The sequence below is a fragment of the Erpetoichthys calabaricus genome, chromosome 2 (genome assembly GCF_900747795.2).
Source record: "Erpetoichthys calabaricus chromosome 2, fErpCal1.3, whole genome shotgun sequence".
Classification (NCBI taxonomy): Eukaryota; Metazoa; Chordata; class Cladistia; order Polypteriformes; family Polypteridae; genus Erpetoichthys; species Erpetoichthys calabaricus.
Window position 1 is genome coordinate 151,500,520 of NC_041395.2, and position 26,102 is coordinate 151,526,621.

Genomic DNA, 26,102 nt, shown 5'->3' on the forward strand with positions numbered 1-26,102 from the left:
GGTGGGAACAGTAACCAGAAGAGGGTGGGACTAGGAACACTTTCAACATCCTGTTGTGACAAGGCATGAGGAATTGTCCAGCAACTACTAATCTAGAATGAGTGATGCACTGCTGGGGTGTGTGAGACCAGATTGCCCTCACTGCTATGGAATGGGCACTATAGAGCATATTTTGATTTGCTATCCAAAGGCTTTGGGCAAAAAAACAATATTGTTCCTTCATGGAGACCATCAGCATTGTCACTTCTGCATGGTCTAAACCTGCAAGGCCATTCATCCACTTCATTAGACCTGGCAAGAGGTCAAGTGCAAAAATACCTTCAGGACTGGTAAACAAAGTTCATGACTGGAAAATGATGTTAGTTAGACTTGGGCAGGCAGCTTAAGTCCCCATAGCATTGGTCAACAGGCCTTTCATTTAGAGGAGTCCGTCAAACTGAAGAAGAAGGAAAAGCAAATCTGAAGGCCTAGTCATAGATTGTCACAAACAAAGCTGGAGGGTGAGGTGCATGCCTGTGGAGATAGGGTCCAGAGGCTTTGCAGGGCAGTATCTCTACAGGGCATACTCTGCACTCAGTATCTCAGGGGAAGGAAGGAGGAGAGGCACTACAACAGCACAGAGGCTGCAGAAAAAGCCTCCATATGGCTCTGGATCAAGACAACAGATCTGTGGGAGATTCCTGCTAGGGCACCAGCTGAGACTTGATTACCCTCAACTGGGTTACCTGGGTGAGAGTGTCTCATGTTTGTAATGCTCAGTGACCCCAGGCAACATCACTGATGATGTGCACTAGTTTAGCATGAGTAGATGTATCATCAGAACAATGGGACCTACAAAATTTGACTTGATGTCATTTTAGAGAAATTAGGTGAATAGGGTTGAGGATCTATCTATCTATCTATCTATCTATCTATCTATCTATCTATCTATCTATCTATCTATCTATCTATCTATCTATCTGCTCTTGTTAGGGACAGCTGTAGGTTTTCTGATTTTACTTTATATGGTATAGCATGCAAAGGAGGTCATAGTTTGATGTCCATGTCATTGTGTGGGTTACCAATAGGTTGCATTTGCTCTATGCATATTCATTTCTTTAGGTCTTGTATTATGAGACCTCAAATCTGTCAAGGTGTACCCAAACAGTAAGCCATGGATCACTAAAGAGGTTAAAGCATTACTATTGCAAAAGCAACATGCACATCAAGAAAATAAGTTAGAAGATAAGCGAATTTTACAGCAAAGGATTAACAGGTTAATTAAACAAAATAAAAAGATGTATGGGGAAAAAATCAAGAGGTGGTTCAATGATAACAATCCAAAGCAGGTCTGGAAGGGACTAAAAACAATTACAGGACTGGGCCCTAAAATGAATGTGGATTTTCCAGCTGACAAGCTTTTAGCTGATGAACTGAATAACTTTTATGCCAGATTTGAAACAAGTGATTTCAGCACCCAAAATACAGAAATAAAGGCGATGCTTTATAAAAACACCAGGTATTCTGCTGTGATTGGGTTCAGTTTAACTGAAGTGGAAAAAGGCTTGCGGAAGGCCAAAACAAACAGTGCAGTGGGACCAGACGGCATATCAGGTCGGCTCTGAAAGTCTTGCTCTAAGCAGCTCTCCCCAGTTTTTCATTTGCTTTTTAACTGGTCTCTGACCTGTGGTATTGTACCAAATCTGTGGAAACAATCAATCATTACCCCTGTATCTAAGGTTTCTAGGCCAAGCTGTTTAAATGATTACAGACCAGTGGCACTTACATCTATTCCAATGAAATGCTTTGAACACTTGGTGAAAAACATTTTAATGACAGAGACAAAGTCTTTTCAAGACAACAATCAATTTGCTTATTGTGCAAACAGAAGTGTGGAAGATGCTCTGCTTGTTATCTTACATCAAATCTATACCTTTCTTGATCAGCCTGGTTCATATGTCAGAGCACTATTTTTGGATTTTTCTTCAGCGTTCAATACTATACAGCCTCATATACTGATTGGGAAATGAAACAGTATGAATGTAAACCGATTTATCACACTATGGATTCAGAACTTTCTTTTAAATCGTTCAGACAGTTAAAGTTCAGGACACTTTTTCAAAAGCTCTTCATTCAAACACAGGAAGTCCACAGGGGTGTGTCTTATCACCATTACTGTTTACTCTGTACACAAGTGACCTGAGACAGAACAATGACCACTGCTCCATTATTAAGTATGCGGATGACACCATGATCATAGGATGCATATCTGGGGAGGATGAAAGCCACTATCTAAATCAAGTGGACTGTATGGTAAACTGGTGCAATAAAAACTCTCTCACTCTGAATGTAAAAAAGACCAAAGAAATGATATTTGATTTTAAGAGACAGAAATCTGTATGTTCACCTATTGTAGTTCTGGGAGAGGAGGTAGAAATAGTGAATGAATATAAATACTTAGGAACTTATCTAGATAACAATCTTAACTGGAATACAAATACAAAAAAATTATTTTCTAAATGCAACCAGCGCTTATTTCTCCTCCATAAACTCAAACTATTTAAAGTAGACAAGGACCTCATGTTGTCCTTCTATCATAGTATGATCCAGTCCGCGATCACTTTCAGTTTCATTGCCTGGTTTAATAGTCTGACAAACCAAAACTCAAAAAAGCTCCAGCAGATTACGAAGTATGCAGCTAAAGTTATTGGGGCTGATGTAGATGATTTGACTAGTGTGTGTAAGAGGGCAATGCTAAAGAAACTGGAAATCATCTCAACTGATGACAGACATCCATTACATGTAGAACTAAACTTCAGTAAATCAGGAAGGATAGTTGCTTTGAAAACCCACACAAATCGCTCCAGAAACTCCTTTCTTCCTAGTGCCATACGACTTTTCAATAAGAAATATCGGAGATAATGTTTAAGGTTTTGATATATATCCTGTTATCTTTTTTTTTTTTTGGTGTAAATATGTTTTATCTAACTGCCTTACCTTAACCTTTCTTATTTCTATTTGTCTGTTTTATTTCATTCTGTCTGTTACCTGTTATTAGATGCAACTGAGAAGGCAAATTTCATGTTTTCCTGTGTAAACATGACTAAATAAAGAAACCTAACCTAACCCTAACCTAACCTAACCTAACCTCATTTGGAGACAGAGTCAGTTGGCACAAAAAGTGAAAATTATAACATGAATGACAGCCTTTTCCAATTACCAAAGGGAAGAGATACAGCTACAAGAAGGTAACATTATATACAGTATATATATATATATATATATAACAGAGAGCATTTCTAGTACTAAGGTGGAGTTCCCAGAATATAGTAGTAAGTGGAAGTTTCCAGAATATTCTAGTATTAAGTAAAAGTTTCAAAAACATTCTAGTTATACGCAGGAGTTTTCGATTTTAGCCCATTTTGGTGGTAGCGTCTCAGCAGAAACAAAGGGAAAGATGTAGTAATTCTTGCAGTGGCTACAGTCACCAGACCTTCCTCCACGTCTAAAGCTGATAAATTAATCTGAATAGCTAAAGTTGGAGAATCTGGTAACAAAAAAGAACAACATCCTTATTTGATGTCCTTATGGATAGAGACATAGAAAAGACTCAGTCGTTTCTTAAGAAAACCACCAGAACAGTGGGCAGATGATCTGGTCTTCAACGACTTTTGTAAATGGTTAGCACACATGTCGGTAGTGAATGACACAACTGAAAGAAGAATAAGTCTCATCAAAAAGTGTGACATGCTGACAAAGGATAAGGAGGAGAAACAGTTTATTCTTCCACTGGTCACAGACCACCGTAAGTATTTTCCAGTTTCATTAAAGGCAGTGCTCATGTTGTAGATCTACAGTATGGAGCTGTTGTCTGCTGTTCAGTTCAGATGACATAAAATCTGCCAGATGGAGTGACATCTAAATGTTGGTAATTTATGTTAAAATTTTGTGTGATTAGTTTTTTTTGTTTGTACCACCCTAATATAAAAAAATGAATCAAGCCAAGCTTCTGAGAGAACCAGGCAAGTCCAAGGACAAAACTGATAGTGATAAGACATGCAAGTGAGGGGTAATGAAGCAGAAGATAAGTGGGAGCCAGCATGGGGGAGCAACAGCCTTTTCTGAGGGAGTCTGGGCATGAAGGAGTGTGAGACTCAGTGGTCATGAAGTTTGTTGAGGTGGATTAGTTTGTTTGGCAGCCATTTCCTGTGGCCTAAACAACAGAAATGTTTAGCAAGTTCTTAAAGTTATTGTCTTGTTTGTTTGAAATAAAGACAAACTTTTTGGGTTTATCTAAGTTGGCGTGTGTGTGTCATCCCAGTGCTCACTACTACTACCATATATATAATTATATCATCTTTCAGGCAAATAAGAATTTCACTGTACTACATACATGTGATGGTGTTACTACTACTACTACTATTATATGCTGTCTACTTAGAGAGTCTAAAACTGCTCAAATGTTTACTGTATGCTAACATCTCCATGTGTGGTGACCACATGCAGTTTACACAGAGATCAGGAGGGATCCTCATTTTGAGACTGCATTTGGCATACAACCGCAGTTTGTTTATTGTTGGTAGGTAAAGCTGAGTTTACTACTGAACTACTTACATAGTTATTGTGATGAGCAGCATGTATGAAGCTCTCAGTATGATGTAACCAGCATAACAGAGCCAGATGGAATTTGTGAAAGCCATCATGAAAATGGCACTGGTGCTTACGGAGGAGAAGATTCCAAGAATGAGCTCTCCCCAAGTATCCCAATCCAGCGTCATAAAAGTCACAGAGAAAGATGCCATTGAGCCTGTAAAGAAAGTGTTAAAAATAAGTTGTTTATAACAAGCTCCTAAAAATAACAAGCTTACATATTTCCCCATTTTTTTCTTAGTATCCTAAAAAAATGCATGTATACATCCTATGACATTATTAGTTTATTATCCCTTTCACTGTTAACAATTTACCAGAGTTTACCAGCTCCATTTGCATGAATCAGTAGATATTTGCTGGCAGATAAAAGTGTAGGCTCAGACTTTCCTTAACTCAATATTAGAATTGGAGGTAAAATGAAACGAATGGTTGGTGGGATGCAGTGGCTCCGTCGTCTTAATTAATTGTACGTTGGCTGTGAGTTTTTATTCCATTATCTTAATTAAATGTAAGTTTTGTTAATAGTTAAGTAAGTTAAGTAATAGTTTTGTTGTTAACTAAAAGCTTTCCGCCATGACTCTTCCCTTTGAAATTTAGAAAGATACTTACAGCTGCCATGACTCTTATGGCACAAGATGTGCATCATTTCTTACCTCTTTGGGGTAGTTTGTGTTGTATTCAATTACTATTCAAGAATTTTAAGTTGCTTCTTGTTTACTTTTAATTACTAGAATGCAGTTAGCCAATGACGAGCACAAACATTTGGTTGTTGTGGCTCAGGCCCCTGCCAATTTCACCCATTTTCTCCCATTAGAAATGTGCGCCTCATTTTCATTGTGAGGGCCAGGTTATACTTGACACTCAGAACACTGAGTGTCAAGTCTTGGCTGCCATGAGTTCCCAGTGCTCTTTTAACACATCCTCTGATTATGTCATCTGAAATTAATGTGATGCGTGTGCATGTTGCAGTGCCAGCAAAAATTTGGGTGGCGTGTGTGTTCAAGCTTTGGTACATGATATCAGCATCATTGTTTACTATCAACATCTCCATGCCTGTCAGAACACTTAGCATCAAATCACCGGCGCTTTGAAAGTGGATGTGGAAACGTGCAAGACGAAATGGAAGCAAATTTGATACATGTTCGTCAATGCAAAGCACAAAATGTCTGAGAAAAGAAGTGAGGATTTGGCTATTGCAAGATAATTCAGTGTAATGGAAAGCCACATTGCAGATCCAACAGAATCAATATGAGTGCTTTGATGTTTGATGAATGGTTCGATGCGGTGAAGCAAATCATTAAACTTAAATGCTGATATAACAAAATAATTCATAGTGCTTTCTTCATCCATTTCTCACATAGGCAATACAAGTATCACCCTCCAGATTTATATAAAGTACGTACACAAATATAGCCAGTACACTGCTTGCATAGCAGCAGCATCTGCAAGCGTACACGTCGCTTAGCGTCAAGAAAGCAACTAATAGCAATAGGCCTTGTTAAAGCGAGATAGGCTACTCTCAGTTGGCAACATAGCCTAGTTTATACTTGACACATCCAAGCTGGGCAGACGTTTTTCTAGCTATGCGGTAGCCGTGTATTCAAAATGGTGAATTTCAAACAGAGGGTGGTTATGTGGGTCCCAGAATAATGAACAAAGGGATGAATGTGATGCAACAAGTCATCAAAATGCAAGGAAGACATGTAAAAACACTTGAAATGTATCTGCTCTTCATTTAGGTCATGAGAACAAACTCACGAAAATATTACACTGGCCCTTCCTTCATCGCTTTTGGTCTGACACTTCACCTTTTCCTTTTCTTCCACTTAAAGTCAGCAGTAGCAGACAGAATTCTTCTGCTGTAACATTATTAACTACAGTGGAACCTCATTTCACGAACGTCTCGTACACGTACAAATCGGTCTACAACCAAAAAGTTCGCCAAACTTTTGCCTCGGTTCACGACCACACACTCGGTATACGAATAAGCCAGTTTCCCTTTCGGTTTGTACATGTTCAGTCTCTCCCTGTGCAGCGAGCAAGAGAGAGAGAGGGGGAGAGAGCGAGAGAGCACGACACACACACACACACACACAGGCAGCGTGCAAGAGAGACACACACACACAGGCAGCGTGAGAGAGAGAGCTGGACTCACGCATAAGGTAGGAAGGCAGTTAAAGAATGCACTGGGCTTGATTTTGTTTTCACTTCTGTTTACAGCGATCGGTTCGTAGTGTGCATTGTTGCAATGTTACTTTTCTTGGTGGTTTATTAAATTACAGATTTTTTCAAATGTTCATTTTTTTCCCTGTGCTTAAAACTTATTAAAAAAAAAGTGTTTTTAGCCAGCGGTTGGTAGCGCTATAGCGCGAACTATTGCAGTGTTAGTTTTCTCTGTTGTTCAAGGTTTTCTCAGTGTTATTCAATGTTTTTACATTTAGTTTACTATTACACTGTGCATTCTATGGTTTAATTAACTATATTTGTGCTTAAAGACTTAAAAAAAAAATATATTTACATACAGTTCATATGGTCTGGAACGGATTAATTGTATTTACATACAATCCTATGGGGGAAATTGTTTCGGTTCACGACCAAATCGGGTTACGACCAGAGTTTTGGAACAAATTATGGTCGTGAACCGAGGTTCCACTGTATGTGACACAAATGACCAGCATCAGCGGATTTCAACAAAATTGTGAATGTTCATTGGTCAACAAACCTTCATAACTGTCATTTTTATTCACTTTCTGAAGGAAACTACCAACAACTGATACTAAATGCACCTGATTCGGCAATATCATAAGTTATTTGTTGATATCCCTTTTTTTTGCTGCTTGGAGTCCTGGGAGCTTAATGGGTTCTTAGTGTGTAAGGAAGACAGCTGTTAAAATTGTTCAAATAAAGTACATGTTTTGAGATTTATAAAACTATAGATTTTTAAATTTGTAATAATCCCATTTTGTGTATCATAGCAGTGTGGCTAGAACCATCAGAGTACTAGTGGGTTACACCTGAGGGGGAAATACAAACGCTGTGGACCGGAGTTTGGTGATATCCTGTCCTTTTAGTTTTGAAGAAATGGGCAGAAAATGAAATAGTAAAGTAGACTAATGGGGAAAATGTGCTTGAGAAGTTGAATAATAATAACATATCCTTCAATTGTGGTACAGTAAGGTTTCAAGTGGCACCGCTGGTGCTAATGCCGTGGCAATCTTTGAGTTTGAACGTACCTGTCGATGAAGATGGATTGTGGCAGTGGCATCGTGTGGCCAAGGGCTGCTTTTACACCCTTTTGAAGTTGTAGGAAATGGCAAAACTCAAAAGAGTCCGGGCTTCTTAACTCGGGTATTGTATTGTAGTTGCATGTTAGGATGTGTTAAAGATGGTTAAAGGTCACTTACTTCATTGTTTAAGAGAGTCAACCTTTTCTGAGTCATGACTTTTTTCGGAGGATGATCACGAGAGAATTTTAAAAACAAAAAAGGGTTACATTTTTAAAAAAGGTTAATAACTTCTGATATACTGTAAGTGCATGTACAACACTGCGAATATTTGGAAAGGAGAGAATGCAACATCTTGAATGTGCTCTAAGTTAAGTAGCAAAGCACCATTAAATGGAGAGAAAAAACATGACTCTTCTCAGAGGTGTAATAGATGCAACATCAGTAACATGATGGGAGTTAATATTCTGTCAATAAGAGTGACTTTAGAAAATTTACAGAACTGTTTGCAGAGTCAGCTCCTATCTTGACTTTGTCATTATTTGTGTTTACGGGAATTCTGGTATGTCACAGAGAAGACAAATCAAGTAAAATGGTGCCATTAATATTACATAGATACTATTAATAAAATGCTCTTGAATAACAGAAAGAAAATCAAATTTGAAATTTTGAAAGGTTTTAATCTTAGTATAAAGGAGCCCCAGTTGTGTTTCCTGACAAAATTCTGCTGCATAGTCGATAACTGAAAGTCCTTAGTGTTAGTCTGTCAGAGAGAGGATGTGCAGCATTGTTCATAATGACACTTAGTTTTGTTTTAATTCTCTCATTTGCCACGACCTCCAGGGGGTCGAGAATGTGTCCTATAACTTAGCTTGACCTTTTAATGAGCTTGTTGATTCTTTGGGCCTTTCTTAAAGTGATGTAACCAGCCCAGCACACCACAGTGTAGAAAATTGCTCTCATCATCATATAGTTGTAGAAGATCTGAACACAAGAACATTAGAACAATCTAAACGAGAGCAGGCCATTCAGTCCAACAAAGCTTGCCAGTCCTCTCCACTTAATTCTTCTAAAATTACATCATGTCTAGTTTTCAAAGTCCTACTGTCTACCACACTACTTGGTAGCTTATTCCATGTGTCTATCATTCTCTGTGTGAAGAAAATCTTTACCCTTAAATTTCCAACGGTGTCCCCGTTTTCTTGATGAACTCATTTTAAAGTTATAGTCTTGATCCACTATACTAATTCCCTTCATAATTTTAAACACTTTAATCATGGCACCTCCTAATCTTCTTTTGCTTAAACTGTAAAGGCTCAGCTCTTTTTATCTTTCCTCATAATTCAACCCCTGTAGCCCTGGAATCAGACTAGTCACTCTTCTCTGGACCTTTTATGTGCTGCTATGTCCTTTTTGTAGCCTGAAGACTAAAACTGCACACAGTACTCAAGATGAGGCCTCACCAGTGCATTATAAATGTTGAGCATAACCTCCTTGGACTTGTACTCCACACATCGTACTATATAACCTAACATTCTGTTAGTCTTCTTAATGGCTTCAAAACACTGTCGGGAAGTTGATAGTCTAAAGTCCAGTATGACTCCTAAATCCAACATTTACCTAATCTATACAGGTGCTGGTCATAAAATTAGAATATCATGACAAAGTTGATTTATTTCAGTAATTCCATTCAAAAAGTGAAACTTGTATATTAGATTCATTCATTACACACAGACTGATGTATTTCTTTTAATGTTGATGATTATAACTGACAACTAATGAAAGTCCCAAATTCAGTATCTCGGAAAATTAGAATATTGTGAAAAGGTTGAATATTGAAGACACCTGGTGCCACACTCTAATCAGCTAATTAACTCAAAACACCTGCAAAAGCCTTTAAATGGTCTCTCAGTCTAGTTCTGTAAGCTACACAATCATGGGGAAGACTGCTGACTTGACAGTTGTCCAAAAGACGACCATTGACACCTTGCACAAGGAGGGCAAGACACAAAAGGTCATTGCTAAAGAGGCTGGCTGTTCACAGAGCTCTGTGTCCAAGCACATTAATAGAGAGGCGAAGGGAAGGACAAGATGTGGTAGAAAAAAGTGTACAATCAATAGGGATAACCGCACCCTGGAGAGGATTGTGAAACAAAACCCATTCAAAAATGTGGAGGAGATTCACAAAGAGTGGACTGCAGCTGGAGTCAGTGCTTCAAGAACCATCACACACAGACGTATGCAAGACATGGGTTTCAGCTGTCGCATTCCTTGTGTCAAGCCACTCTTGAACAAGAGACAGCATCAGAAGCGTCTCGCCTTGACTGCTGCTGAGTGGTCCAAAGTTATGTTCTCTGATGAAAGTAAATTTTGCATTTCCTTTGGAAATCAAGGTCCCAGAGTCTGGAGGAAGAGAGGAGAGGCACAGAATCCACGTTGCGTGAGGTCCAGTGTAAAGTTTCCACAGTCAGTGATGGTTTGGGGTGCCATGTCATCTGCTGGTGTTGGTCCATTGTGTTTTCTGAGGTCCAAGGTCAACGCAGCTGTCTACCAGGAAGTTTTAGAGCACTTCATGCTTCCTGCTGCTGACGAAGTTTATGGAGATGCAGATTTCATTTTCCAACAGGACCTAGCACCTGCACACAGTGCCAAAGCTACCAGTACCTGGTTTAAGGACCATGGTATCCCTGTTCTTGATTGGCCAGCAAACTCGCCTGACCTTAGCCCCATAGAAAATCTATGGGGTATTGTGAAGAGGAAGATGCAATACGCCAGACCCAACAATTCAGAAGAGCTGAAGGCCACTATCAGAGCAACATGGGCTCTCATAACACCTGAGCAGTGCCACAGACTGATCGACTCCATGCCACGCCGCATTGCTGCAGTAATCCAGGCCAAAGGAGCCCCAACTAAATATTGAGTGCTGTACATGCTCATACTTTTCATGTTCATACCTTTCAGTTGGCCAACATTTGTAAAAATCCTTTTTTTGCATTGGTCTTAATTGATATTCTAATTTTCCGAGATACTGAATTTGGGACTTTCATTAGTTGTCAGTTATAATCATCAACATTAAAAGAAATAAACATTTGAAATACATCAGTCTGTGTAATGAATGAATCTAATATACAAGTTTCACTTTTTGAATGGAATTACTGAAATAAATCAACTTTGTCATGATATTCTAATTTTATGACCAGCACCTGTATATATAAAAGAGAGTTGGGATCCGAGAGACTGTGTTTGTGTGTTTGTGGAGGGATGGAGAGTTAAGGGGGGTGGGGGAGTCACGTGATCATCTCCCCTCCTATTCACCTCATTTCATTCACTTCATTTCGCTCCGAGCTGAGCTCCGCAGCTGGCACGGTCTTGCTGTTCTTGATTTGCTTTTCACATGGCCAAGTATACGTTGCATGCTCAAGAGTAAGCTCAGCGCACAGCTTGGTCATATTACAACCGGAGGGGCGAACTGACAACATGGTATACAAAGAGATCCTTAACAAATAATTAATGGTATATTTTCCCTCAGTTTATTATTTTAAATTTTAAAGCAGTACTTCGCCGCTGCGAAGCGCGGGTATTTTGCTAGTCTGCTATATTCCTCTCTGTCTTTTAGCCTCCTTAATATCCTTCTTAATGGTTGCCCTCCTGTTCTCATATGCCCTATGATTCACATTGGAGTTATTAATCTTATTAATCTTATACAGCTGTTTTTTTTCCTTGGCAGCTTTTTTTTAAACTCTTTATTAACCCACTACGGAGTTTTTTTTTTCTACCAATTCCAATTGGAAGAATTAGGTATCTACCTGTCCTGCCTTACATGCAAAAAGTTTTTAAACCTGTTCCACCGCTCCTTGACTGTCTCCACACTTAAAAGCTTATCCCAAGTCTATCCTCCTTATACTTTGCTGCATCTGCCCCAAATTTGTGAATTTCCCCTCGGGATTAATAAAGTACCTATCTATCTATCTATCTATCTATCTATCTATCTATCTATCTATCTATCTATCTATCTATCTATCTATCTATCTATCTATCTATCTATCTATCTATCTATCTATCTATCTATCTATCTATCTATCTATCTATCTATCTATCTATCTATCTAAGTTGCCCTACCAAGGTTCAACTTAACAGTTTTAGTTTGTATCCGCACTCTTACAAAACACTGAGAATTGTGTTATACTCTGGTTACTTTACCCTAGTGTTTCAATCACCTCTTCACCCTCAATTCTTTCCCGATTATTGTAAAATCCAGACAGGCTTCACCCCATGTTGGTGCTTTAACATGCTGTATTAAAAAACATTCACTGATTACTTCTAAAAACTCTTGTGCTCAAGTTAATAGTCAAGTAGTTAAAGTCCCCCAGAGCTATAATATGCCCCTGTAAACTTGCCTTTTTAATATTACCAAAAAGATGTGCCTTGAAATTACTGTCCGTTTTGGATAGTCTATAACACACTCCTAAAATAAGACCTCTTTCCCTAATACTTTCCAGACAAAGCCACATTTCCTCACTAAGATGCACGGGGGCACATTCTGTTTGACATAAACAGCAACCCCTCCTCCTTTTCTATTCTGTCTAACCTCCCTAAAAAATATGTATCCCTCTATGTTATACTCATCCCCATCTTTGTTTTTTAGCCAGGTTTCTGTTATTGCTTTAACGTCATAATTATGCTCCGCTACATACAACTCCAACTCACTTGTTTTATTTTTAATACTTCTAGCATTAAGACACGCTATTTTTAATGTGTTACTCATTTTACTTTTTCATTTAAATGTATGGTCAAAATTTATTTTACTATGCTTTTTTTATTTTTATACTATTGTTTGTTCCTTCATGTACAGCTCTAACCCTGGCCTGTCCTAAACTCCCTGCCCCTTCATTGTCTAGTTTAAAAAATCCTTGACTAGTCTACTCATACGCGCCCCCAACACATTTGTGGCCCTCAGGTTCAGATGTAACCTATTGCATCAGACCAGATCCCATCTGTTCCAAAAGAAGTCCCAATGCCCCATAAACCTATATCCTTCCACCCTACACCAAGATTTGAGCCACGCGTTAAGCCTTCTAATCTCCTCAGGCTTACCTGGAATGTTGTGTGACACTCTGATAAGCCAAGTTCAGTGGCTGCTGAAATAAGGAAAATGTAGACACAGCCACTTAGCTTGTCACAGACATGGGAAAAAAAGTTAGAAATAATTTTCATTTACCTGTTTTATCGCCCCTTTACAGATTAACATGGCAGCAGCACAAAGTTTCACAAACGGTTTGAGCACCAGGATGCTCAAAGGATTGCCAGGAGACCTACATGTGCTCTGAGAGCAAGCCGTACAACTCGAACTAGCTGACGCTGAGGCACACATCTGAGGCCATTTTCTAAGTGCACTCACAGTTTCTGGTGACAAAATGCGGAGGCTCACTTCCATAACTGCTGCAGGACAGAGGGCAAAGTGTTATATTTAAAATCACAGGAACAGGTCAGAAGGATAGAGAGCTCTGTTTTAGAGTAGCCGTCAAAGGGAATTCACACATGTGGCAAAGAATGGAAATGAAAGCGAGTGAAAGTACACAGCACTCACCTAACAGAGACTTAACGGGTATTCATCACGTCCCCAAGACAGATGGGTATGACGCACGTGTGAGTGCGGGAACATTTAAATGGGGTGGACTGCACCTGAGCAGGTGTTGAAGTACGATGCACGCTGCACAACGTGAGAGTTTATTGGAAGTTCGTGCGTACAAATGAGGATTGGATGGACAAAAGGGCTCATGGTATATAACCATGGCCCGAATGCCAGGGGTCATTATTTGACCGGGTGTTCGGGCTTAAGAGTAGATCTGCTACTGATTTGCTTTGTTTATTATTAGAGATATGTACTGACCTTTGTGATTAATTTTTCAGTCTGTCCTTTATGAACTGTCTTGCAGCTAGACAAAGGAGGAGGTAAAGTTATTTGTTGGTTGGTATTGTTGGTATTTTCTTTAATTTTTTTGGAAGTCACTGTAAATATTATAAGCAGCACCTGCACTAATTTTCTTTTATTTTGGCAGTGTCTTTGCATTGGACTCTGTAAATATTTTTTACAAGACATTTATTTTTAAAATAGTTTGGACATTGCTGGAATAAAACAGAATCCTATTTTTGAATAGTTTTTTTGTCTGAGTCTTTCTTACTCCATCCCCTGGTTGCTCGGTCTCGTCTATTGACACCCCAGGTCAGGAATTGTACAACAGTGTCCTTACCCAGGGTGTCATAGACACAGGCAGAACTGTGGAGAAGAGTACCTTGCCAGTTCTGCTTCTCAGCCTGGCATCGCAAAACTGACAGACTACCTTTATGTTTGTCATTTGTTTCCAGCATGGACAGTGACAACTGGATCCAACCCTGCTCTGACCAAGAGCCTATCAACCCTTCCAGGTAGATCTTCCACCTGTGCCACCTGGAAGGCAACACGCTGTGTGAGACTTTCTATCTCTGGAGCAAACCTGCGCTTCAATCCCCTAATGAATGAGTCTCTAACTATCACTACCTCTTTTTTTTCTGGGAGTTGGTTTTGAGGTGGCCTGTTGGGTCTTCTCATGCCTGAGTACCACTTCAGAATCTTCAGAGACTCTGTCCAGCTCCTCAAAGACATGAAAACAGTAAGACACGTCCAGGTCTGGGGTTGATGTCCCTGCACAGTGTGCACCCTTTACCTTGTGAATATGACCCACCTATCTCTACCTGTCTGGTCTGGAGTCTCCTCCAACACCTCCTTAGGGTGTTCAAACTATCTCTCTACAGAACACCTGGGCCAGTTCTGCCAATTCTCTACTACAGCGCATGCCAGCTAATTCCTACTCCAGTTCAGTGACCCTGAGCTCAAGGTGCTGGATCAGCTGGCATTTCCTGCAGATCTTGCCTACATAGAAGCTTGGCTCCTTCATGCTGTCCTCTTAAAAGTCTTACTTCCAACAGGACTTGCATTGCCCAGGCTTCATTATTAAAATTTGACTTTGGATTACTAAAACTGTTCAACCTTTTTTATTTAAATTTAATTATTTAACTTAAATGATAAAACTAAAAAAGTGAAGCAAAAAAAAAAAATAGATTAAAGAACTACTACAGTTGTTTAACACCTTCTGACCCCTTAAGCTGCAATAATATTTTCCCCCTCAACAGTCTGCTGTTTGTCTTTCTGTGAGGTTAACTTTTCTCTGTCTGTTCTCCTATCTATGTGTTGCTCTTATCCTTACTTAAAAGCTCTTCACTCACACCATTTGTATTCCTTCATATTAATGAACCCTGATGCTGTCACTCTCTTAACTGCTCTACTTTCTGACTCCTAAGAACTGCTCAAACTAGTCGTTTTTTTTGCACACTTTATGTCACTTCCCACATTAAAGGAGTGTAGTCTCCTAAGGAAAAGAGCCTGCTCTGTTCTTTCATATATAGTTCTTCTGTGTTCCGAGACCAGTCTAACCTTTCATTAATGTGGACTTGTAGGAATGGACCACCTCTACATCCACTTCCTGAATAGTGACCGGACATTGCTAAGGATACTTTTGTGCCACTGAAGTGTGCAATTGTGTGGTGCTTGACTAACAAATGTGAGACTTGAAAAAGCACTCTTTGCTTTTATGTCATGATTTAGAAAGGTACCAAGAATGGAGTAAGAGAGAGAATTTTTTTGCCATATACTGTATAAGTGTGTAGCTGTTAACTTCTCATCCTCATCCTGAAAGAGTATAAGTTGCTGGTGATTGCCTTCGATGAGATTAATTTAGTCTGCAGTTCTTATTTTCATGCCAAGACCCTTTTTATTTGTAGTATTTGAGATGGATAACACAATACCTTTTGTCTTACCTACCACACTTGCGGCAGCTTCAACTGCACCATTGTAAACAGAGAAATTTCCAGATGGAGCAATGTGCTGAAATAGAGACTGGGTATAATTGTAGACCTGGTTGTGTCCACAAGTTGCAAAGGCCCACCAGAGAGATGAATAAATGACCTTCCTAGAAGAGTAGCACACTTTAAAGCTGTACCATAATTGAGAAAGTGTTTTTGATACATTCTCCCTTGTGCTCCTCAGATGTGGAATGCTCTTTACTTCCATTATGGCTGAAACATTTTCACAAACTGGTGCCTCTTTGGCATCACTATTCATGTCCTTCTTACTAAGATCCATTTGATTACACTGTGCTCCATCTTCACTTCTATAAAACATGCTCCTGCTTGGCATAGGAAGGACTGTTGATAAAAGCAAAGCTGCAGATTCTGCCCCGATGGTAATGGTGCCAAGGTAAAAGTAGGGCAGCTCTGCAAAGGAAACTAAAAGTTGTCCAAGTATGGCAGCTGACATGAAGCCAAGCAGATTGGCACTTCTCAGAAAACTGGTTACTTGCTGATAATGCTTAGATGGTACCATGCTGTAGATGTAAGAAAAATACGCCACCTCAGTGGCAGTGACCATTGCAAAGCAGAACTGCACAGCCTTCAGTGATGCCATGCCCTGAGCAAAGCAGAGTAACACAAAAGTAATGATAGCAAAAACTGCTTGCAAGACCATCACTGGCTTGTAGCGCAGAAGGTCTGTAACCATGAAGACAGGAAAGAGGAGTGCCAGATAGGAATAAGTCCATATTGGGAACAGAACATTTATGACCTGCACAAAAAAAAAATATTTTAAGAAGTGACACAAACAAGAGATACCACACATCATAGCATAGGATTTTAAACTTTGGATGTTAACTTTAAATTAGCAGCACAAGTTGCTAAGGGTTGCAGCCATCATTCATATTTTGAAGCTACTGAGCACTTTACATAACAATGAGTGATAAAATATGCTACCCATAGAGAAACTTAATATTGCATAGGTAATGAAACAAGTAACTTATACTTCAAAAAGAAGTTCTTTGTGAGCATTTTGCAAACTGGCCAGTCATTATTTCTAGTTAGCATTTTCACAATACATGTTATCAAATAACGATCTAACAGTCCAAAGACATGCAGGTTAGGTGGACTGGCGATTCTAAATTGGCCCTAGTGTGTGATTGGTGTGTGGGTGTGTTTGTGTGTGTCCTGCGGTGGGTTGGCACCCTGCCCGGGATTGGTTCCTGCCTTGTGCCCTGTGTTGGCTGGGATTGGCTCCAGCAGACCCCCGTGACCCTGTGTTCGGATTCAGCGGGCTGGAAAATGGATGGATGGATGGATTATTTTTCTGTCAATTTTTATTGATTCATTCATTTTACAAACCCACTTATTCTAATGCAGTGCTTTGGGGAGCTGGAACATAATCATGTCAGCTCTGGACACAACACAGGATCTACACTATACAAAGAGAACACTCTGTCACACACGCACAGACCTGATTTAGAGTGGTCAGTCTCTGTAACCAACACTAGTCTTGGGAACTCGGAGGAAACCCTTAGTACCTGGAGCTAAGCCTGACACAAACAGTGAGTGGGCTGAATTTTAAAACCAGGTCTCTGAAGCTGTATGACAGAACTGCTTAACACCGTGCCACCCAGTTAAACAACATCTGTTTGGTGTTTTCTTACCTTGTTATACTAAGAACTTCTACAAAGCGATTTTAAAAAGAACACAGTAGTCAATTATTCTGATCCCTGTCTGCAAGATATTTGCATGTCTGCGTAAGGTTTTCTCTTGATGTTCTGCTTTTTTCTTTCGCATCCCAAACTTAATGAGGTGAATTGATGACCCTGAATTGGCCCTATACAAGTGTGTGTAGAAAAATGCCCTGTTGGAGTGGGCTCCTGTCTTGAGTTCAATGTTATGGGGATAGGCTGTGACCCCCTGCCATCCTTAAATGTTTTAAGTGGGTTTGAAAGTAGATAAACTGTTAGATTTCACTTTATATAGCCCTTCATTAGTAGCCCAGCCAAATAATTCTGATTCTCTCTTAAAAAGCATTAATAAAATTACTAAATTTACAGAAGCTCAAAAAAGTATTTACAGTCCTTAAACTTTTACATACTATATTGTGTTACAATATGGAATCTTAATGTCTATATTTGTGATTTTGTCACACTGACAACACAGAAAGCAGTTCTTGGAAACAAATCGTTGAAGATACCTACAATTACTGTTTCTGCAATATGACACACATCAACCATTTTCATTAGAGGTACTTTGTTCAAGGTGTTCTGCAAGATTTCAGGTTTAAATATGCCTGTCATTAGGAAGTGTCACACTTGTTTATAATTAATTCTGTTGAGTCAGAGTAATTTTGTTTCTGACTGAACATAAAGTTGAACAATGACTAACAGTACATTTAGATTTCTTATTTTATTACTTCAAAAACCAAGGGGTGAATTGTTCACTGTCACAGAGTCATCCCTCCAAATTAAAATCTTCTTATGCTTCCCAGGTTTAAAAGGACTACTGCAAACATGTAAAGCAATCCTGAATCTTTATTTTGTATAGTATTTTTCATATTTCAGTATAGAAGAAAACAATTTGTCAACGAGAGGAGACCATTTAGTCCATCAAGCTTGTTTGTTTAGCTAACAGCAAAGCTGTCTCAATATCTCATCCAGATTCTTCTTAAAGGTTGTCAAGGTTTCTGCTTCAACTAAAAGTCTTGCTAGTTTGTTTGGAGTCCCATAGTTTTTTTTGTCAAGAAGTGTTTCCTGGCGTCAGTCCTAAATGCATTTCCCCTTAATATCCACTAATTGTCCTTGAGCACGTGATTCACCCTAAACCTGAAAGAATCCTGCTGGATCTACTTTATCAATGCTATTGATGATTTTGAAGTGTGGAGTAGGTCCTCATGCAGTCTCCTCTGCTTGAGACTAAACAGGTTTAGTTCTGACAGAGCACTACATGTCCTTAAGTCCTGGGATGCATTTGGTTGCTCTCCTCTGCACAGCTTCAAGTGCTGCTACAGTATGTCTTTCTTGTTGTGTGGTGACCAGAACTGCACACAATACTCCAGATGTGGTCTTATGTAGTTTGAGCATAAGATCCCTTGATTTATATTCTAGTTTTTACAATATAACCTAATGTTTCATTTGCCATTTTAGTCAACTCTACACATTGCTTACATGATGAAAATGTTGGGTCAACGTAAATTCGTAAATTCCTTCAGAGATTGCTTCCTGTAATGTGTTCCTTTTGCCCATGTGTATCACTTTGCACTTTTCCACATGTGTTTAGTCAGTTTTCGCCTTCTTGAATGGTTTTTGGTGTCTCCTCAGGGTCTACCATTCCTCCAATTTTAGCATCATCTGTATATTTCACAAGTTTACTAACCATACCATAATCAAAGTCATTAATGTAAATCAGAAAAAGTAATGGTCCCAGTACAGACCCCTTAGGGACTCCACTGATGACCTCACTCCACATGGATCATTCTTCTCTTATCTCTACTCTTTTTCTCCTGATGGTTAACCAATATTTTTTTGTCGGTGAAGTGAGCTAGTAATGGGTCCAGACTACACAGCTTTCAGTTCCAAGAAGACTATAATCAAAAAAATCTGAAGATAAATGTTGTAATAAAACAATCAAATGTACTATGGGTACATTATTGCAAGGCTCATAAAATGTGTTATTGTTGCATGTTTAGCTGACACTGTTATCCAACACAACTTACAAGATTAGGATACATTAAAAGTGTTTACAGCCATTTTTGAATATGTGGAGTCCTGGCAGATTAAATGACCTACTCAGAGTCACTCAGGTGTCCTTTACTTAATATTAATTTTAGTTGAGGACCTATAACAGAGTCTAACATTTGGAATAATAAAGTAAATTGGGAATGGACAAAAATGCTTTTTCACAATAGTTTATGCACAAAAGCCATAAGGGTTTTCGGGTTTATAAAGTCATTATTGTCACATGAACAAAAGCACAGTGAAATTCTTACTTGCATCTGCTACTCCACATGTAATACTTCACCACTCTCCAGCACCAAGATTAGCGAGCAGAACTTCCTTATCTCAAAATGTCCCTCTCCCTTACATGAAAGCTCTCATTAATAATTAAATAGTATAGGGACATTTATATTATACGTACAGTGCAACCGGAAAGTATTCACAGCGCATCACTTTTTCCACATTTTGTTATGTTACAGCCTTATTCCAAAATGGATTAAATTCATTTTTTCCCTCAGAATTCCACACACAACACCCCATAATGACAACGTGAAAAAAGTTTACTTGAGGTTTTTGTAAATTTATTAAAAATAAAAAAAACTGAGAAAACACATGTACATAAGTATTCACAGCCTTTGCCATGAAGCTCAAATTTGAGCTCCGGTGCTTCCTGTTTCCCCTGATCATCCTTGAGATGTTTCTGCAGCTTAATTGGAGTCCGCCTGTGGTAAATTCAGTTGACTGGACATGATTTGGAAAGGCACACACCTATCTATATAAGGTCCCACAGTTGACAGTTCATGTCAGAGCACAAACCAAGCATGAAGTCAAAGGAATTGTCTGTAGACCTCTGAGACAGGATTGTACATCAATCAGGCCGGTATGGTAGAGTGGCCAGATGGAAGCCACTCCTTAGTAAAAGGCACATAGCAGTCCACCTGGAGTTTGACAAAAGGCACCTGAACGGCTCTCAGACCATGAGAAAGAAAATTCTCTGGTCTGATGAGACAAAGATTGAACTCTTTGGTGTGAATGCCAGGTGTCACCTTTGGAGGAAACCAGGCACCGCTCATCACCAGGCCAATACCATCCCTACAGTGAAGCATGGTGGTGGCAGCATCATGCTGTGGGGATGTTTTTCAGTTGCAGGGACTGGGAGACTAGTCAGGATAAAGGGAAAGATGACTGCAGCAATGTACAGAGACATCCTGGATGAAAACTTGCTCCAGAGCGCTCTTGACCTCAGACTGGGGCGACGGTTCATCTTTCAGCAGGACAACGACCCTAAACACACAGCCAAGATATCAAAGGAGTGGCTTCAGGACAACTCTGTGAATGTCCTTGAGTGGCCCGGCCAGAGCCCAGACTTGAATCCGATTGAACATCTCTGGAGAGATCTTAAAATGGCTGTGCTCTGACGCTTCCCATCCAACCTGATGGAGCTTGAGAGGTGCTGCAAAGAGGAATGGGTGAAACTGGCCAAGGATAGGAGTGCCAAGCTTGTGGCATCATATTCAAAAAGACTTGAGGCTGAAATTGCTGCCAAAGGTGCATCGACAAAGTATTGAGCAAAGGCTGTGAATACTTAATTTTTTATTTTTAATAAATTTGAAAAAACCTCAAGTAAACTTTTTTCACATTGTCATTATGAGGTGTTGTGTGTAGAATTCTGAGGAAATAAATTAATTTAATCTATTTTGGAATAAGGCTGTAACATAACAAAATGTGGAAAAAGTGATGCGCTGTGAATACTTTCCGGATGCACTGTATTAGCATGTACTTGTCTTGAAGTTTAAGATATTACAAATGTTAATTCATGACATACAGACACCCAGTTTGTAAAATAATTATTTTACAATGTGGAGCCGCAGTTTACAATTCTCCTGCATTGTTGTAAAAATCCTTTCAATTACTCATGAAAGTAGAGGGATGGTCACGCATAGACATTATACAAATATGTTATATTGAAATCCGAGTAGAGTGAGTTGAAACACTTGGGGGCTTACTGGTAGTGCTGACTGGACAAATTTGAGAAAAATCAGATACAGGCATGTTGAAAGGAAGAAGAAGAAGCATCACTAACAGAGCCATTAACATTGGGCTAAATGCTATTTTTCTTAAGTTTATACCAAAAGTGTAAGTGTTTCCCACGGATATCTATATAGTTCTATTCATTACATAGCCTCTGAATTTTGTGATAATAAATGAAAATGTTGAGAGAGACTTGTAGTTCAGGAATTAAGAAAGTAAATTTTAGATTCTGGTTTTTATTTTGCTTTGTATGTCAACTTTGAGGTCTGTGAAGCTCTATGAGTTTTGGCAAACAAGTTCTAGGTTTAGTCTATCGACCTCTACAACAACTTGACTTATCTTCTGGAAAGCACCTCTGGAAAGAATTACAGTGAATAATTTCTGCCATTCTCAGTAAAGCAAAAATGACACTGAAATTGTTTTAGCTGACTAGAATATTCTGCACAAGTTCCCTCGGACAGACTTTACTGAGTCGTCAAAAATTTCAATCTCTGGTTTTCAATGGATCTGGATGTTTGAGGGCCCCCTTTTACCAAAAACATCTATATCTCGATGATGGGTGTGTGTTTGTCTGTGTGTGTGTCTGGGTGTCACAGTTTCTTCAGGACAGCCTAGAACTCGAATTGCTGAACAGAAAAATCAAAAACTTGTTATGAGATGATGATGTTCTGATTAGTTTTTGAGCCAAACTGTGCAAGAGAAAGAGGCACTCTAGAGGAACCCTCAGATACTGTAATTCTGCAATTACTTATGAATTCTTCTTGTCAATTGCTATTGTAATGACCTATTTTATGATCAGAAAGATCAGTATCAGAGCAGTGAATAATTACTGAAATATTATAGAATAGTTTGGGTAACTTGGTTCCTAGGGCACAAAGACTGCTGATGCTCATGTCTGATTTTTTTTATTTTTGGTACCATTGGTCTGTTTCACTAAAATGGCTGATGAGCAATGATAAGTACATTCTAAGAATTGCTTAAATTGCAGTAATTTAAATAAATCTTGGATTGGTTTTCCAGAAAAATGAAATATTCCATTAGATTAGATTAGATTAGATTAGATAGAATGTTGTTTGTCTCCAGGAGGTAATTTGGCTTTTTACAGAAGCTCAATAATTAAGTAAATTAAAAAATATATGACAGACAACAAACCCATCTCAAATATACAGCAGACTGACTAAAAAAAAGAAAACTAAATTCCATTGGCATAAAAGAGCCCCAGTAGCATTTCTCGACACACTTCTGCTGAATAAATCGTTGGTTGAAAGTTCTCAGTGTTAGTGTGTCAGAGAGAGGATGTGCAGCACTGTTCATAATGGTACTCAGTTTTGTTTGAATTCTCTCCTCTACTACGACCTCATGGGGGTCCAGCATGTGTCTCATAGCTCAGTTTGCCATTTTAATTAGCTTGTTGATGTGATGTTACTGGCCCTGCATCCCATGGCGTAGGAAATTACACTGGTCATCATAGTTGTAGAAGATGTAAATGATATCATTACCCACATTAATGCAGCACAGTCTCCTCTGCTAATTGCTGAGGAATACCAAAGTTTAAAACATCATTTTTATAAAAGCATTTTTATATACTCCCTAAATTAGCTGTTTGGCAAGGAAAATCTTCAGGCCATGTAGAAAGCATATCAGCTGTCATTAGCAGCAGTTATTTATATGGAAAAAAATGGAGACATTTAAATAAACCACATGCACACAAATGTCTCAATGGCTTTAGATATGCAGCAGGAACAACTGCAGATATTTTTCCCATATGGTATTGCTGGCAAATCGGGCATTGCTGGCAAGCCTTTTGAGTCACTGATAAAAAACCTGCTGTAAACCAAGACTCTTCTGATAGTATTGCCAAGGTGGAAAGACCCATTTGACAGAAGGGCTAACCAAGGATGGACTTACTAACCACCACACAGCCATCCCGGGACTGCCACTGACCAGTGGATAGATTTTAAAAAACCACACACACAATTGCAGTAAGGCCATGATACCCTCTTCTGTGAAAAGGCAGAGAACACTTAAAAGAATGGATATTGTTTAGGGCAAGAATAAAGGAAGAGGGAGCGGCAGCTGGCAAAATAACAGGGCAAAAGCAACCTGCTTAGTGTGATACTGTGAAATAAGGGCAATGATTACTGAGGGCCCCCGAGGGAGGGTGGGGGGATTGGGGGGTGGGTCCTCTCAAAGCCTGGAATGAAAAGTTTGTTTTCGAGAGGAAGGGGCCCACAGAGACTTCTTATGTATAGGGTCCAGAGTTCTGGGTTACACTCCTGACCACAATATTCCGAAGAACACCGAAATCCTCTGCAACACCAGAAGCAAAATGAGAGATAATCTGTGCAGAGTAGAGTGGGCCAGAAAGCAATTCAGCAAAAAAGTAACTTAAGAATAAAGCGCAGATGCTCCATCTAGTAGTGGGGCCATCAATAAAGTTAAAACAGCATTTAAGAAAGTTGTATCAGTTTAATATTTGCAATGAAAGCTGACAGGATGTTCACAGAGGCAGGGATGGGAGGGGGCCAGTTGAATTAGGGGGGAAGCTGCTCATAGCTATGAGTTGTGCCTGATATGTGACATGCCCAGTGCCTGGTCAGAATGTGCGGGGCAAAGCAGGGGTAAAAAAAGGGCTCAGGTTGGATACTACAGCGAGTACATATGAGAATTCCTTGTTACAAATGTTAACAATGCAGTGCAAATGAAGCACAATGGTCTAAGAGACACAGTAGTGTGACTTCAGACAAGAAACTAAATTAGAAAGAGACCGTGTGATCTTTGGTGGTGGATGGTTGTGCATTCAGATAGCTGTCAGGGCACACTTGTGCTTTCCTCTCTTTGTTAATCATGACCTCTATAGGCCATCCTATAATTAACCTTATCATCTGGGCTTTATAGATGTTGGCTCATTGAGAATGTCCCATGTAAAAGCCTCCAGCCCTATGAAAAAGTCTTTGCATATGAAAGTGGCCATAAATATCAAAGCTTTAAAAACATGAAGCTCTGTTTACTAGAGCAGACACTATTCTGTTCAACAGACCAGCCAGGTCGAGCTCAGTGCTCAATAAAGCAGGGGTGCCCAAGTTTAGTCCTAACTTACCAACGTGGCAGCAAGTTTTCATTCCAACCAGTTTCACAAATAAATGTTTTATTGATAAATGATCTAACTGTTTAGTTAGTCTTTTTCTTCTCTTATTTTGTATTCAGATATACTGTATGCGCTAGTATATTTACATGTAAACAAAATTCAAAATGTCCATTTTTTGCTATATCTTTATTAACTTTCTTGTTGTTTCACTTGCTCCTGTGTTTACTCAAATAGTTGTATCTGAATACTGATGATTAATGACAAGCAGTACAGACAAGGGTACAAATGACAATAAAAGATAAAGGGAAGCAGCTGCTCTCAGTATAACATTCACTTATGAACTATAATTGATAGGAAAAGGCATACATTAAGAGAACATAAAAAAGAGCAAAATCTTAAAATGCAAGAAAAATAATGTCACACAAATATATGTTTGCCACATTCCTCTAACAATTTAGCAAAACTGTTTTGTAATATCTGGATTAACACAAAAAGGCAGAAACTGGCAAATAACAGCTTGTTTAATAAAAGTAGGAGTCCAGTTAAAAGCTCAAGATGGCTGGGATGAACACCGGTAGTTAAGGTGGTCCACAGGAATGAACTCAAGGACCACTTATTTGAGCTTCTTATTACTTATTAGCACAGAAATGAATATAACAATCAGTGTCATTTGCACCCGTGTCTGCACTGCTTACCACTAATTGACAGTATTTGGACATAACATATGTAGTAAATACCACAGAAATAAGGTGAGTTCATAATAAAAATACCGTATATATACTCGCGGATAAGTTCTCCAGCAGATAAGTCGGGACTTGATTTTACAGTATAATTACTGGCATTTTATAATGTCGGTCGTATAAATTGAATGCGGAAAATTCACGCTATTGGTCCAAGAGATTATGATAAGCTGACGCCCACCTGAGAGAGTAACCATGGTGCACACTGCCTTCTTTTTCTACGTGTGTGTGGCAATGCGCTGTATCAGCACTGCCCATAACCTCTCTCTCTCTCTCTCTCTCTCTCTCGTGGCCGAATACCCTAACTATTCCGAAGCAATGTTTACACTGTTTTGTGTTTTTTTGTATATCACACCCTCATACACCTTTATCGTAAAAGCATCCCTTATCTACGATGGAGTGTTCAATCAGAAGAAAATATGAAGCTGGTTTTAAATTAAACGTCATTGAAGTAGCGAAAGAAATTGGTAACTGCACTACTGCAACAAAATTCGATGCATCTGAAAAACTGATGTGAGATTGGAGGAGGCAAGAAGATGTTAAAAAAAATTAAGAGTCGAATTTGTGAACGGGCGTATAAGTTGGGTTCTGATTTTATGATTGATTTTTCGGGTTTCAAAACCCAACTTGTACAGTATGTGAGTATATATGGTAGTAAAAGAAACAATTACTGTAGATCGATGAGACATAAGAGTGGCCTACTGATTTGAGAGACGGGCGTGAATGAAAGTCAGTAGCCACAGTGATACTCCAGAACTGAACCTGGGAACTCCTGCTCTAAAGC

General features: G+C 39.1%; 1 protein-coding gene across 1 annotated transcript in view; it reads right to left on the minus strand.

The window, feature by feature from the left end:
- Positions 1 to 26,102, minus strand: part of slc19a3b (solute carrier family 19 member 3b) — a 34,774-nt gene that overhangs the window by 3,552 nt on the left and 5,120 nt on the right. The window contains exons 2-3 of the mRNA XM_028793300.2: positions 15,708 to 16,509; positions 4,594 to 4,786 (exon numbers count right to left, since the gene is read on the minus strand). Of these exons, the coding sequence (XP_028649133.1) occupies positions 4,594 to 4,786; positions 15,708 to 16,509 (995 nt within the window). The remainder of the gene's footprint in view (positions 1 to 4,593; positions 4,787 to 15,707; positions 16,510 to 26,102) is intronic.